General features: G+C 35.0%; 1 protein-coding gene across 1 annotated transcript in view; it reads left to right on the forward strand.

Annotated features, from left to right (window-relative positions):
• Nucleotides 1–6,510, forward strand: part of TMEM167A (transmembrane protein 167A) — a gene marked incomplete at its 3' end in the record, with an annotated part of 12,239 nt that extends 5,729 nt beyond the window's left edge. Inside the window, 2 exon segments of the mRNA XM_015809950.1 lie at nucleotides 2,825–2,859; nucleotides 5,656–6,510. Of these exon segments, the coding sequence (XP_015665436.1) occupies nucleotides 2,825–2,859; nucleotides 5,656–5,726 (106 nt within the window).
• Between the last annotated feature and the right edge of the window lie 7,894 nt (nucleotides 6,511–14,404).

Consider the following 14,404-nt stretch of genomic DNA (forward strand, 5'->3'; position numbering starts at 1 on the left):
ATTTTTGACACCATGCCTTTTCTTTGAAACTCAAAGACTTTAAGAACGATTAACAGAAGCTAAATCGAATTTCCAAGCAACCTGATATGAAGCAAAACAAATTCTTTTATCCCAGGCCATTAGGCTTTAAAAGCCAAATAAAAAATTAGCCAAAATGTAATTTGATGTCTTTTTTTTACAATCTAAATATATTTTAGTATATTGCAACTGTTAAATAATTTTCTCTAAAACATTAAAAAATAAAAATTTGGCTACTTTTGTAAACCTCTGGAATCTACACCTAATGGGTTCATGCAATAATAAATTCCTCTGCATGAGGATACATTCCTGGGACCTTTTAAGGAGGCCTGGTTTATCTTTTCCTTGCAAAGCAATCACTTGATCCCACGTGCCTGGGAAACTTTCATCCAGTCTCCAATCTTCCCTTTTTGGGGAAGATTGTGGAAAAGATGGTTGCTCAACACCTACAGGGGATTCTGGATGAAACAGATTTACTGAACCCCTTTCAGTCAGGATTGGCTATGGGACAAAGACAGTTTTGATTGCATTCATGGACAATCTGTGTTGGGAGCAGGATGAGATAGTGCAACCATTCTCACTCTTCTTGACTTCTCAGTGGCCTTTGATACCATTGACCATGGTATCCTTTTGAGACATCTACATGAATTGGGGCTGGGTGGCACAGTTTTGCACAGGTTCAGTTTCTTCCTCCAAAGTCAGTTCCAATTGGTGTTGATAGAGATCCAACCCTTGACCATTTCCTTGCAGTATCCCACAGGGCTCGTTACTCTCTCTTGTTTTAACAGCTACATGAAGCCATTGGGTGAGATCATCTGTCATCATGGGTTGAGATATCATCAATATGCTGATGATATTCAGCTCTACATCTCTATACATTGCGACCTGGGTGATCCTTGGAGGTTGTAGGGATCTGGATAAGGGACCACAGACCTTAGCAAGACTGAGTGGCTTTGGGTGCATGGAGCCTCAGGATCTGAGTGTTTGACTTCCTTAGTTCTGGACAGGGTCGCATTACGCCATTCAGACCCAGTTTGCAACCTAGGGGTTCTCCTGGACTTAATCTCCTGCTCACAGAGCTGGTGGCTGATGAGACCGGAAGAGTTTTGGCACACTCTGACTTGTGCATTGGTTACAACTTTTCCTGGATCATTACTCCCTGTGCTCAGTTACTCAAGCCCTGATCATCTCTCTTCTTGACTATTGCAATGCAGTATACATGAGACTACCCTTGAAGCCCATTTGGAAGCCTCGGCTAGTACAAAGTGCAGCAGCGAGAGCAGTCTTTGGGGCCCCTATAATGGCCCATAGTACACCTCTGCTCTGAGAACTTCACTGGTTACCAGTCTGCTTCTAAGTGCAGTTCAGGGCATTAATTATGACCTTTAAAGCCCTTAATGGCATAGGTCGAGGCTACCTGATGAACCCCCTCATTCCACAAGGACAAGCCCTTTCTACTCATGGCAGCAGAGGGAGCCTACTTTGGATCCGGTTGGTCAAACAACTCTTGACTATCAGGATCCAGAATAAGAGCCTTCTCTGCTGCACCACCTGCCCTTTGAAACATCTTACCCTCTAAGATAAGATCTGCCCCTACCTTTCTATCTTTCCACGTGAGCCTGAAGACCTGGCTCTAACAGTTGGCCTGGAGACCAACTGGAGGTAGCTGTTGGATTGATGGCAGACGTCACCTCACCCCTTGCTCTCTACTCTCCACTCATCCATCTTCTTGGTAATCTTATTGATGTATTCTGGTCGTGTTCCTTTTTCATTGTTTATTTCATGATTCTATTATTTTACTTCTGTTCTGTTTACACTCCTTTCATTTTCTTTTTATTATTGTAAGCCACCTAGAGTAACCCCATGGCAATATGCGACAAATAAATTTAACAAATAAAATAAATAATGCTTTAATGAGCCTTAGGTTATTCTCCTCTGTGGTATCATATAATTTGGCATTATGACGAGAGCCATGGTGGCACAGTGGTTATAATGCAGTACTCTAGGCTACTTCTGCTGACTGCCGGCTGCCAGCAGTTCTGCAGTTCAGTCTCACCGGCTCAAGGTTGACTCAGTCTTCCATCCTTCCGAGGTCGGTTGTTATGGCATATGTAGCACACTCACCATATACTGACATTTCAGTGTTTTCTATGATTTGTAAAGAAACATTTTCTTTACGTATTAATTTTATTTTCTAGTTGTGGAATTATGGCTGTTGGCCCCAAACAGTTTAATTTCTCTCTGTTTAGATACCATTCCTTTTACTGATACTCTCTCAGTTCAAAGTTAAAGAATCATTTCATCCCATTGTTTATCCTTGCATTTAATGAAGGCAGTTTTGCTATGGAAAATCTTTTATTATAACTTTCTGTGTCTGATATAACTTGCAGAATTCTGTACTGTTGCTGAATATTTCTAGTGAAGGCTATATCAAAAGCCATATTATTTGCAGATTAATACTATGATTTGATTGATAAAAGTCCATATCTATTGATTTATTTTTATACCAATTTTTGTTTATAGATTGCGAAAACAATCTTCCCCATCTGTAAAATGTTTAAAAATGAATCTGAATTTTTAAAAGTGCAACCATTTCTAGTATACACAGGACTTCAAAACTGCATGCTCGATTATGTTTGTAATTGAGAAAAATTCAAAAGCATTTTATGAGCATGAAAAATATCAGGAGATTTACAATTCCTTAAAAATAAGTATTGTGATATTAGTCATTACTATTGTATCTCTGTAAGTTGCATCTAATCACAGTGAAAATATAAAATTGTTCTTACAATTAATATGTTTTCAGATTATTGGGGATATTCTGGAAGTGTGCCAGGATTGGTAAGTAGTTCCTAGTTTCTAGTTATTCATACATATACATGCATGCACACGCTGTTGTCGAACAATACAATTTAGTATAACATTTAAGCATGTGTAAATTTGTTGAAAAAATGCAAATTGCTGGTAGTATTAATTCCCACAATCTATTTAATTATTTATTTATCAAATTTCTACAGCTACCAAACTCTTAAGAAATTATTCTAGTCAGCATACAGCAAAAAAGTATAAAACAATAAACATATCAAACAGTCATATTTTAAAAAATCTCTCTCTCTCTCTTTCTCTCTCTCTCTCTCTCTCACACACACACATACACACACACACACGATTCAATCAGCAACTGAGCCACCTAATGATCTCACTGGTCCCCTGAGACCCCCAGGCCTGATGAGGGACTACTAGAAAATAAGGAGTAATGGAGCTAATCTCACTTTTGGTGTGTATGTGTGTGTGGGAGAAATATTTCATAAACAGATGCCACAGCAGAGAATGCTTGCCCGCCTAGTGTAGTTCCCTGAGAGATTGGACACACAGCATCCCTCTCTTGCTAGATCTGATGGCATAAGCAGAGGTAATTGGGGGGAGGGAGTTCCTCAGATAACCTGGCCCCATAGCATGGAAGGCTTTAAAGATCAAAAACCACATCTTAAATTGGATTTAGGCATGACATGTGCTAGTCTAGAAGCAGACATAACTGCCCGTGCTGCTACATTTTGCATTAGCTGAAGTTTCTTGATATTCCTCAAGGGCAGCCCCATATAGAGCACATTACAGTAATCCAATGGGGGGGGAGGTGACTAGGGTGTGAGTAATTGTGAACAGAGCCTTCCCCCCTCTCCCCTCCTGCTTTGGAAACAGGTATAACCGATGAACTACACAAAACTGTACAAAAGCCCTCTTAGCCATGACTACCACCTGTTCTTCAAGCAGGAGCCTGACACTGGGATAAGATATCGATTTTTTTTCTTCCATTTAATTCTGTCCAGTTCTCAGAGACTTCCTGGACAAGTCCCTGTAGTTTTCTCAGCAAGGTTTTTCAGAAGTGGTTTGCTATTGCCTCCTTTCTAAGGCTGATAGAAAGTGACTAGCCCAATCACCCAGCTGGCTTTGTGCCTAAGGCAGGACTAGAGTTCATACTCTCCCAGTTTCTAGCCTGATGCCTTAACTACTGCACCAAATATATTGATGATACTTCATGATAAATGATCTTACCATATATCATAGCATAAAGGGGCCAGAGATGGAATCTCCCCTCCCCATTAACCATCATCTGGAACCAAACATGGAGAAACAGGGTGAATCAGCACAACCAGTGCTGCCAACCCCCAATTCCTTGAGCCAATCAAGAAGGATAAAATGGTTGATGATATTGAAAGCTGCAGAGAGGTCAAATACAGCAAGGATAGATGTTGCTTGGTTTGCCAAGATATTGTATGCCAAGATAACATCATCCGTATATTTTCAAAAATTTTACTTTGACCCACTGACATTGTCTGATTTTCTTTGATTTAGAGAATAACCATACATGATCTTGAATTTCTGTAGTAACAAGACAGTTTTCTATTCTATTTTAAAAACATCAAATATCAAACAATGCACAGCATAGTTGAATCTTGGACTAATTTCTACAGAATGCTTGATGATGATTTTGCCTTAAAATCATAGTTAATCATAGTTAAATATAATTGAAAGTTTCAATACTACAATCTCTCTTTTGTACATCAGTAATCTTTAGGCATGGGTGCAGGCACAGACACAAACAGACATAGACACACATATTTCTCTCTATTCCATGGAAGAGGGAAAAGATTATTTCTTTCTACCTTTGCCCTTACCCAGAGATGGGGAAGATCAGATTGTAGGAAAAGTGTCCTAAAACAACAGTATCCCAGTGTTCAAAGCAGCCTAGAGGACTTGCTGTTTTGCAAAACAAGTACTTGTTACTTGTCAACAAACCATATATTACCGAGTAGGCCTCTAGAAGTAATTGGTAGTGTATGACCCTGTAAGTTACACATAAGTGTCTGTTTTAGAAATCTAGATGACTTAAGTATTTTGACTGGCTTTTTTTCCTTTTGATTATTTTAACACTTTATATAAATTTTCATTAATGCAAAATGCAACTCTGCTACTTTTATTTAAGTAGTTTTTTTAAATGTTCACACCTTTCAGACAAGCAGTTCCCTATTTGTAAAGTATTGTTAACAGACATGCAATCCTAATGGATGATGGATGCTTCCTTGAAGAAATTAAGAACAGAAAATTCAACACATAAATATTGTGAGGTGGACTAGCTCAATATTAATTCTAAACAGAAATTGCATATGTTAATTCATATAGCTATTTGCAGTTTAATTACATATCTGTCAAATAATGATGTCTCATAATGTTAATTTTGATAATCTTGCTTTAAAGGAAGAAATGGTGAATTGTTTCTGCTGAGAAAAAAATACCTGTTGAAAAGAATAAAATTATATTGCTAAATATTTGAAAAGCTTAACCCATTTTATTAGGCATTTAGATCTTTCTTTAATAAAGAAAAATACTTTAATTATTATCAGTGTGCTACTTAAATTTATCAAAAGAACCTTGGAATTCTTTTTTTTTGTGTGGAAAATTTGGATTTGAGGCAATTTTTTGATTAAGTGTTAAAACATTTTCACCTGAATATGCCACCAGCCATTATTTTATTGTATTCACTTGCAGACCTAGTAGTATTTTATTTCATTTAAATTAGGGAAAAAATGCTTGCTTGTATAAAAAGAGATAGTAATTCAGTACTGTTTCTTCTTTCAGGTGAACGGAAGAGCCCTTACGTAGCAGTATGCTGTATTGCAATGGCCTTCAGTATTCTGTTTGTACAATAAAAATGGGAAAATGTTAAGAACATACTGCTGTCAATTTGCAATCAAATAAAAGACTTGAAGAAATAGAAGACAAAAATAACATTTTACACCTCAATTTCTTTGTTTGGACAAGAAAAACTTTTATGTTGCAGTATTTTTGGTTAAAGAGCAGTGATGTTGAAAGAAATACAGCTATTAATCCTTTTGATTAGACAACCTTTATTTATATTAATTATTCTATATTTCAGTAAAGACTTTAAAGACTACAACAGTGAGTTATGTCTGCCAATGTTGATTTGATGCTAAACCCCAAACCCTTTTAAATGCTTTTTATGTAAAAGTCTTTACTTTTAGTTTTTTCATGTTGCTATAGGAAAAAAATCTTAAATTATAGACAAAAAGAAAGTAAAATTGTATCATAATAGAAAATAGATGCTGATAGTCCTCGACTTACAACTATTGATTTAGTGAGTGTTTGAAGTTATGACATGAGAAAAAGTGGTGACCGGTCCTCACACTTTCAACTATTGCAGCATCCCATCATCATGTGATCAGAATTTGGGCATTTGGCAACTGGCATGCATTTACGACAGTTTCAGAGTTGTAGGGTCACAGCGTTGTGATTGCCGCTTGTGACCTTCCCAGATGGTGTCCAACAAGCAGTCAGTGGGGAAGCCGGATTCACTTAATGATCATATGGTTCACTTACCAACTGCTGTGATTCGCTTAACAGCCATGCCAAAACAAGTTGTAAAATTAGGCACAATTCACTTAACATCCGCTTTGCTTAGCAATGGAAATTCTGGTCCCAAGTCAAGAACTAACTGTATATTAAACTGTAAGGGAGAGTTAAACTTAAGCAGACTATTTGGGACAGAAGATTTCAAATCCAGTTCATTAGAGCTTTTCTAATTGTTATGTTTATAGATTTTACACGTTATAAAGTACCTGCAATAGAAAATAATTTTAAAAAGACTGAATTCTGTTCTATTATGACTTTATAAAACAAATGCTTCTATATAATACAATCAGCTGTTAATATTTATGGTTCACCTTGAATCTGCTTTTTAGTAAACAATTATATACACTTACTTATGGTTGCAAACTATTAAATTTCGGAACTTAAATTTCATACATGTATTTCTGTCACCTATTGGGAAATTAAATACAATCTGGATTTTTTTTTTCAAAAACTGCCAAATAGTGTCTTTTAATTATTTCACCAGTATTAGCATTTTATTATAGTGCTTCAAAAACTGAAAAGAGCAATTAATATTAGCTTAGTGTTAGCTGAAATCAATTATCTAATCTGATCTCTATTTGCCTATTACCTACTTAATGTATCAGTATAATTGTACAACTAAATACTCCTTTGACTTTTAACTTAGTTCACAAATCATGAGAAATATTTTATTATCCTTAAATATAAATTTATACAAATTGTGCTCAAACAGCTCTATCGTGAGAATTGTATTCTGAACTATTGATTTTTCGAATTATTACTCTACAGATGGTCCTCATTTAATAATCACTTATTTAGCAACCATTCTAACTTGTGATGTCACTGAGTGGTATTTATGATCTGCCCTTGAAGTTCTCACCATTGCAGCACTCCCAGGTTACATGATCACCTTCCCCAGCAGGAAGTCAGAAATTGCAATTACATGAGGTCCTCGCTTAATGATCTGCCCAGACCTCAGTCATGATAACTGGGACTGCTTGAACTGTTGTCACTAACTAGCAAAGTCATGTGATGTCATCCTTTATGTCCATATCACTTAGCAACAGAAATTCCAGTGCCAGTTACTGTTATTAAGCGAGGATTACTTGTAGATTAATTTGAAGGATCATGAGAAGAATAAAGCAATATTAAGTAGATATTGTTAAACATTGAAAATGATAATAGTATGGGATTAATTTGGAAAAGATGTGTGGAGATATTTAGCGTTTAGTAATTTTTACACTATAGATAATCTTCAGTTAACAACTAATAGTTTAGTAACCATTTGCAATTATAGTAAAAAAGTAACTTTGCAACCAATCCTCTCACTTATGGCTTTTGCAAGTCTATGAAGCAAGGGAAAGCTGAAGATCATAAGTGTAGTTTTACTTAGTGGCTCCTTCATGTAAATATCAAGTTGTTGGTCCCAATTGTGGTCACTAAACAAGGATTACCAATATTAAGGTGTAAATTTATTTGTGAAATTAAAAATGTTCGGGAGGGGAGTCTGCGAGCATTGTAAAACAATCATGCATACAATATTTTCAAAGTAAAACGTGAGGAGTGATGTATTGTGCAGCATGCGGTTATAATAATACTAAGAAATATTGTACTACATGATGTTCCTCAGAAGCTTACCAATTTGAAGGAATGATAAATTCTGTTTTCATTTAAAGTCTGGCAAAGAAGATAGTGATACCAAAAACTACCGTATTTTCCGGCGTATAAGACGACTTTCTAAACCCTGAAAATCTTCTCAAAAGTTGGGGGTCGTCTTATACGCCCAATCGTCTTACACGCCGGAAAATACGGGTATTCTATTTTATTCCTTTACACGTGTGGTTTGGCATATTACTCATCAAGTTTTGTCTCCCTCCCCCTCTCTTGCTCAAACTCTATAGTTTAACTGGAAAAGTTGGGGGTCGTCTTATACGCCCAGTCGTCTTATACGCCGGAAAATACAGTACTTCCTTAAGCTATGCCTAAATAGGATGTTCCATTCCAGATATTTATAAGGATTTTAAAATATTTTTCTGAAAAGAAGATACAATTTTTCTTGCATAATTAAGTTTGAAATTAGAAGAATATCTTCTGTTCTTTTAATAGAACCTCACCAAGAGTGAGGACTCTAGAAAAATATGGGAAGTTCGTACTGATTGCTTCCCCCCCCCTTGTATCTATATTTTTGCATCTTAATACTTAGAGAACTGTTTTATTTTTAGTTGTAAATTACCACAATAGTCTATTTTCACTAAATAATGTTTTTAAAAGTTCTTTTAAAAACAACATATTTTCAAATGAATTGACATCTTAAGGAATATATCAGAAGGTTTGAAGCTAAATGGTGGGGGGGGAAACACTTTCAGAGCCTTCATAACTTGTTTTCTTATTTTCAGATAACATGGTCTTCTACAGCTCATGCCATCAATTTTTGGGATTATAATCCAAACCAACACACCTGGAAGATTGATGGTTTGGATCTTAAAACGTGTTAATGTAAAAACTATATCATGTACTAAATTTGTTTGAAGGAGATACATTCATGTAATTCCTTTATAACTTGAATAATTAGGATAAGAAGCCAGTGTGGATAAATTGTTTGCATACTAATCTGCATAGTATAATCATAAAGAGTTACAAAAATAACTTTTAAGAATTGACAAAGCTTCCTATTGAGTATATAGCAATTATTATTACAAAGGATGGTAGTAGTCAAAGAAATACCCTATTTTGCAAAAGACTAAAAATGCTTAAGTTGTGATAATTTTTATCTTTGTTTGATAGACCTGCTGTATTGTAATTAAAGTGAATATTCTTATTTTCTTAAACATTTGTCTATTATTTAGTTTCACATGTGGCAAACAATTATTTTGCAATTTTCACCTATATTTAAAAACTTCATATGACATTAATCATATATGTAAAGGTAGAATGGAGATTTAGATTTATCAAGTCTGCAATACTATCTTAATGTTTCAATGAATAAATGTTGATAAAATGCTCAGTAAAAGATCATTTTTCAAACTTTCCTGTAAACGGGTTTTATATTTGCAAGGGATAAGAGAAGGTTCTAACTTATTCTAGTGTAGTAATATGAATAATTCTTCCTTTTCACATCTTCCATCATTTTTTTCCACTTTTTTTTTAAAAAGTACCCATTTTACAGGGGAAACGCCTCTATAAAATAATGTTATATTGAAATGTAATGGTTAGGAAAGCAGCACAAATTAATAGTTATGTGACTTCGTGAAAATGTAACAAAATGGACAATATATCTTGCTTAAGCTGCACATTTATGCCTCTCTAATGTGTAAAAACTAGATAACTATCAGGTCTTTTAGTATTAAAAAGTAAAAGGAGAAAATGTTCATTTTTTTTAACAAACCACCTGGTCTGAAATATAATCTTTGGATATCACAAGTTTGGCAAAATATACTCTTTCCTATAGCCAAGTTTATGAAAAGATATGACCATATGGGAGTAACAAAATTTGTAAAAGTTAACATGTTTGGTTCCATCATAATGATAGTTTGGAGAGGGGAAAGAAAATCAATTTTATGTGAACGAGAAATGAACGTTTGATTTCACCCTTCTGTCTGACCCCATATTCTCTTCCTCATTTATTTGGACCTGAATCTACCACACTTGAACATCTGTTTCCTGTAACAACCCTTATGGGCTATTGAAATGTACTTTTTATACATTTTCTCTTACTGGTTTTCCTCTCAGATGGGAAAGAAAAGCTTTTTTAAAAACACCCTCAAACTTGAAAAGATTCACTACCTGTTCATAGTATCTTAACTGAAGTCAAGAAGCTATTTCCTAATCTCACATATTTTGGAAAATATATTTTTGAAAGGAGGCAAATTGATGTATTCAAAACTAGACTGCATGATCTCTCTGTCTCATTTAGTATATTTCATAAGGTTCTGCTCTAGATTAGTTTTGGGTCAGCTTGAAATATTGCAGATAATACTTCTTTACTCACAAATTTGTATGCTAGGAACAGCAATGTGCTAAATGTTGTTAGGATATTTAATGTTAGAATAGTTAACAAAATTGATGTGATAATGGACCTGAAATGGATCTGATTATGCTCTGGGGTAAATAAGTTTTGGATTTCCTTCCTTTTCTATGCTTCAAACATAAAAAGACACAATTTGCCTCCAATGCATATTATAGTTTCTCTCTTTTCAGGCTGGCATCCTCTCTATTAGTGACAGTTTAAATGTGTTTATATATTTAAAATAAAAGGATAGCTTGTATAATGTATATATTTGAATATATTACAGAGATGAATATACTACCAGAAGCATAGTTTCTTTGTGATTATTTCAAACTGGATGCCAAGTGATTTCAATTAACTTTGGAATAACAGCTTCAATCAAGTTCATAGATGCGGGGAATTAGGCAGCATATAAATTAATAAATTATTATGGTAGTCCTGCAGTTGTTGGCCTTTGATTGCTTAGCCAACAATCTTGAGTCCTGTAGCCCACCAGATGTCCAGAAATTCCAACACCTACCATGGTCCTTGTTGACTCAAACAACGACCAATCCAGTATGAATTTCTATAAACTTCATCTCACCACTTTGTTTATGGGAAAGACACTCTTCATCTGTTTTTTCTGACGAGACCTGTCCAGTATGGTTCAACCTCTGGCATTGCTCTCATCTTCCTCAGAACCCCCAAGCCCCACAACCACATCAAGGTTTATTCAAATACATGTAGGTGTACCACCAGCTCTTCACATTTTAAATGGAGAAGTAGATGTGTTTTGTTAGGTAGTCCAGGATGACTGTGTGATTGTTCCAGTGTATGCAAACTTTGGCTTAAATATGGCTTAACTCAACAAATGTTTTGTTGGGCTTGAACCATATGAGATTCTGTAGGTAGGTACTATCATGTTTTATCAATAATATTTAGGATATATTGTGATGTGCTTTTAATGAGTGAAAAAACAAAAAGGTATGCGTGTATGTGTTTTAATGTGATTTGCGGTAAAAACCAGCACATTTGTAATGGGTTATTCTGGATAGTAATATTTTGCACAAAGCAGAACTGTACAAAATGGGTGCTCCAAGAGTTAGAATTGAGTGATGTTCTCTGGTTTCTCTTCCTGTAAGACTGCCTCAAAACTCTCTTCTGGGTGAGTGATACTAAAATTGCAGATGGGATGGAGAGTTGCCAAAAATCACTTCCTTCCAAACTATTTGCTGGAGCATCCACTTGAAAGAACTGGAGCCTCCACTAAATTTCACTTTTCTGCTCATGGAACAGCAGCTTGATCCAATCCACTATATTTGGACTTATTCTAAATATTATTTTACACACATGACAAGAATTTGAACATGATTATCTACTCACTGAAGTTGTAACAATTATGAGAGATCTGGTTTGAATACATAGTTCAGTGGTCTTAGTATACTTACTACTGTTGTAAAATGAGATCTGTGATAGTTCTTTCTGTTGTTTATGTTCTCCCAGAACAACAAAAGTTATTTTGAAAATACCTCCCACCAGGTCCCCTTGAGGGGGCAATGTTTATTACAGTAGTTTTGAAGAGCTGCTTTCTGTTGTAAAAATTATGTCTAGAAATTGCTGTTCACAAAAATGGCACAAATGAGAACATACTCATGGAAGTGCAGTAAAAAAAAGTACCTAAACTACTTTCCCTTCCCACATGGTTTGGACAGTGAGATATGCCTACTCCTATGATTTATAGCACTTTTAATCTAGGTTTACAGCAACACATTACTCTAGGTTCCTCTGCATCTGAACATTATATGTTATTCTGAGATGAAACAGAGATAGATCCTAATTTTACAAAGTAGAGCTCTTCAAGCATTGATGAGATCAAACATTTGCAGAATCTGTGGGAGGAGGCAGACATTCTTTTTCCCAGGCATAACGGAGTCTAACTAGGATAGATTTGAAAAATGATGCACCTCCAAAGCACTGTCTCTTTCCCTTTATGTTTCTGAAAAGAAATAAAATTTATGTAGGGAGCTTCCATTTCTTCTGCAGACTGATTTCATTTGCTGGCAACAACAGCCATATTTAAAACAATGGTATTGTTTATCAATCTCAGGATAGGAATAATAGTAGTTTTGCTTATTATTTCTTTTATTTATATTCCATTTTATTTTTTAACAAAAAATTCAAGGTAGCAAAGATCTAATACTCTTTCTTCCTTCTCCTACTTTCCCCACAGAAACAGCTCTGTAAGGTAAGCTGGGCTGAGAGAAAGAATGCCTGGCCCAAGGTACCCAGATGGCTTTCATGGCTAAGGTGGGACTAGAACTCACAGTCTCCCAGTTTCTAACCTGGTATCTTAACCACTAGACCAATCTGGCTCATATACCTAATAACATTACAGGAATATAATAAAGCAACAATTTGTAATCACAATATAACATGATACTAAATAAGGACTCTAACCCAGAAGTTCTTGATCTTTTTGTGATTCCTTTGGAAGTCTGGTGAAACCAACAAATCCCAAACATATTTCAATGCATGAAATAAAATACATACATACAAATTACAAAAGAAACCAATTCTGCTGAAATGCAGTTTATCATTTTTTTATTTTTTTCACATTATGTCATTATATATAATAAGAAATCATTAAGTGATTTATTACTGAGGTAAAATCCCTTATAATTAAAATGTCACACTCTAAATACCCTTAATTATTTGTAAAAATCTCAGGGATTTAATTAAATAGATGTATATAGGTACTTACTTTTCGACCTAAAATAAATCTCTCCTATATTTATTTCAACACAATTTTTCCCATCCAAGTTCATGGACTCCCTGAAATCTCTTCAAGAGATTCTTGAAGCCCATGTTAAGAACATCTTGTACTACACTAAAAGGTCCACAATTTAAAATAACATTAACCACCACCCAGGCATAAACAACATACTGGCCCACCAAACAGCCTTGTGCAGCCCATCAGCATTTTTAAAAAACTCAAATTCACTACTGCCACACATTGCTGCTGTCCCACAAGATAATGCTATCAAGTGCCTCCAACACCTGGAGGCCACCAGCTCCATTGCTTTTGCCATTCCACTAGGCATGAGACTATTGGTGTGCCAGATGTTCCTTTTCAGCCTGCAATTATTTTTAATATATCAGTGTGGCCCTTTCCCTCTACAAGTTGAGCAGGCCTGCTCTAGGCATTCAAAACAATATTTATTTATTTAAAAGCAACTTCATAGGGGTCTGCAAAAAAAAACATTTTAATGTATTTTTAACTTTTGTGATCTTGTTCCAAGCATAATTCTCATTGGAGTCTGTTCCAAAGAACCAGAGCCAGGTTGGACACATCAACATAAAATATTAATTTTTGATGGTATGAAAATAATAAAAAAAACATTTGGCATTATGAAAATAATGAAAAAAGAACAATAATTTATTAAAACTCATTTTTCCCAAGCATTGGTTACTGCATCTATGTGGTTTTCTTGGTACATTATGGGATTTTTCCAGGAATTTTTTCTTTTTTTTTTTTCTCTAGTCTAGCCAAAGTCCTGAGATTGCCAGATAGTCATTCATTTGATACTAAACCCAGCTGAAATAGATTAATTTCTGAGAGAAGAGACTCAGCAAAGGGCTCCCAGGCAGATTAAAGAAGGTGAAAATGATTTTGGGGTATGAAATAGAACTGTATCTTTTGAAGAATAGCTATTCTACCTTTGCTTATTTCATAAACCTGCAAAGAACAAAAGTTGTGTTTCACTTTAATCTCTATTGAATGCATTTTTATCTCATCTTTATCAAAACATGACATTATGATTTCTTTCACATATTTTCTTTTGGCCTTGAATTTACATGAAGTAATATGTCTTCATTGGATACCAATGTATTTTTCTAACTCTACATATTTTGATACTTTTCTGAAGCATCAACTTCAGAAAAGTTCTGAAGTTCTACCATGTCATTGTGTGTATGTGTGTGTGTCTGTGTGTG

The sequence above is a fragment of the Protobothrops mucrosquamatus genome, unplaced genomic scaffold (genome assembly GCF_001527695.2).
Source record: "Protobothrops mucrosquamatus isolate PMUCROS unplaced genomic scaffold, P.Mucros_1.0 scaffold6, whole genome shotgun sequence".
NCBI lineage: Eukaryota > Metazoa > Chordata > Lepidosauria > Squamata > Viperidae > Protobothrops > Protobothrops mucrosquamatus.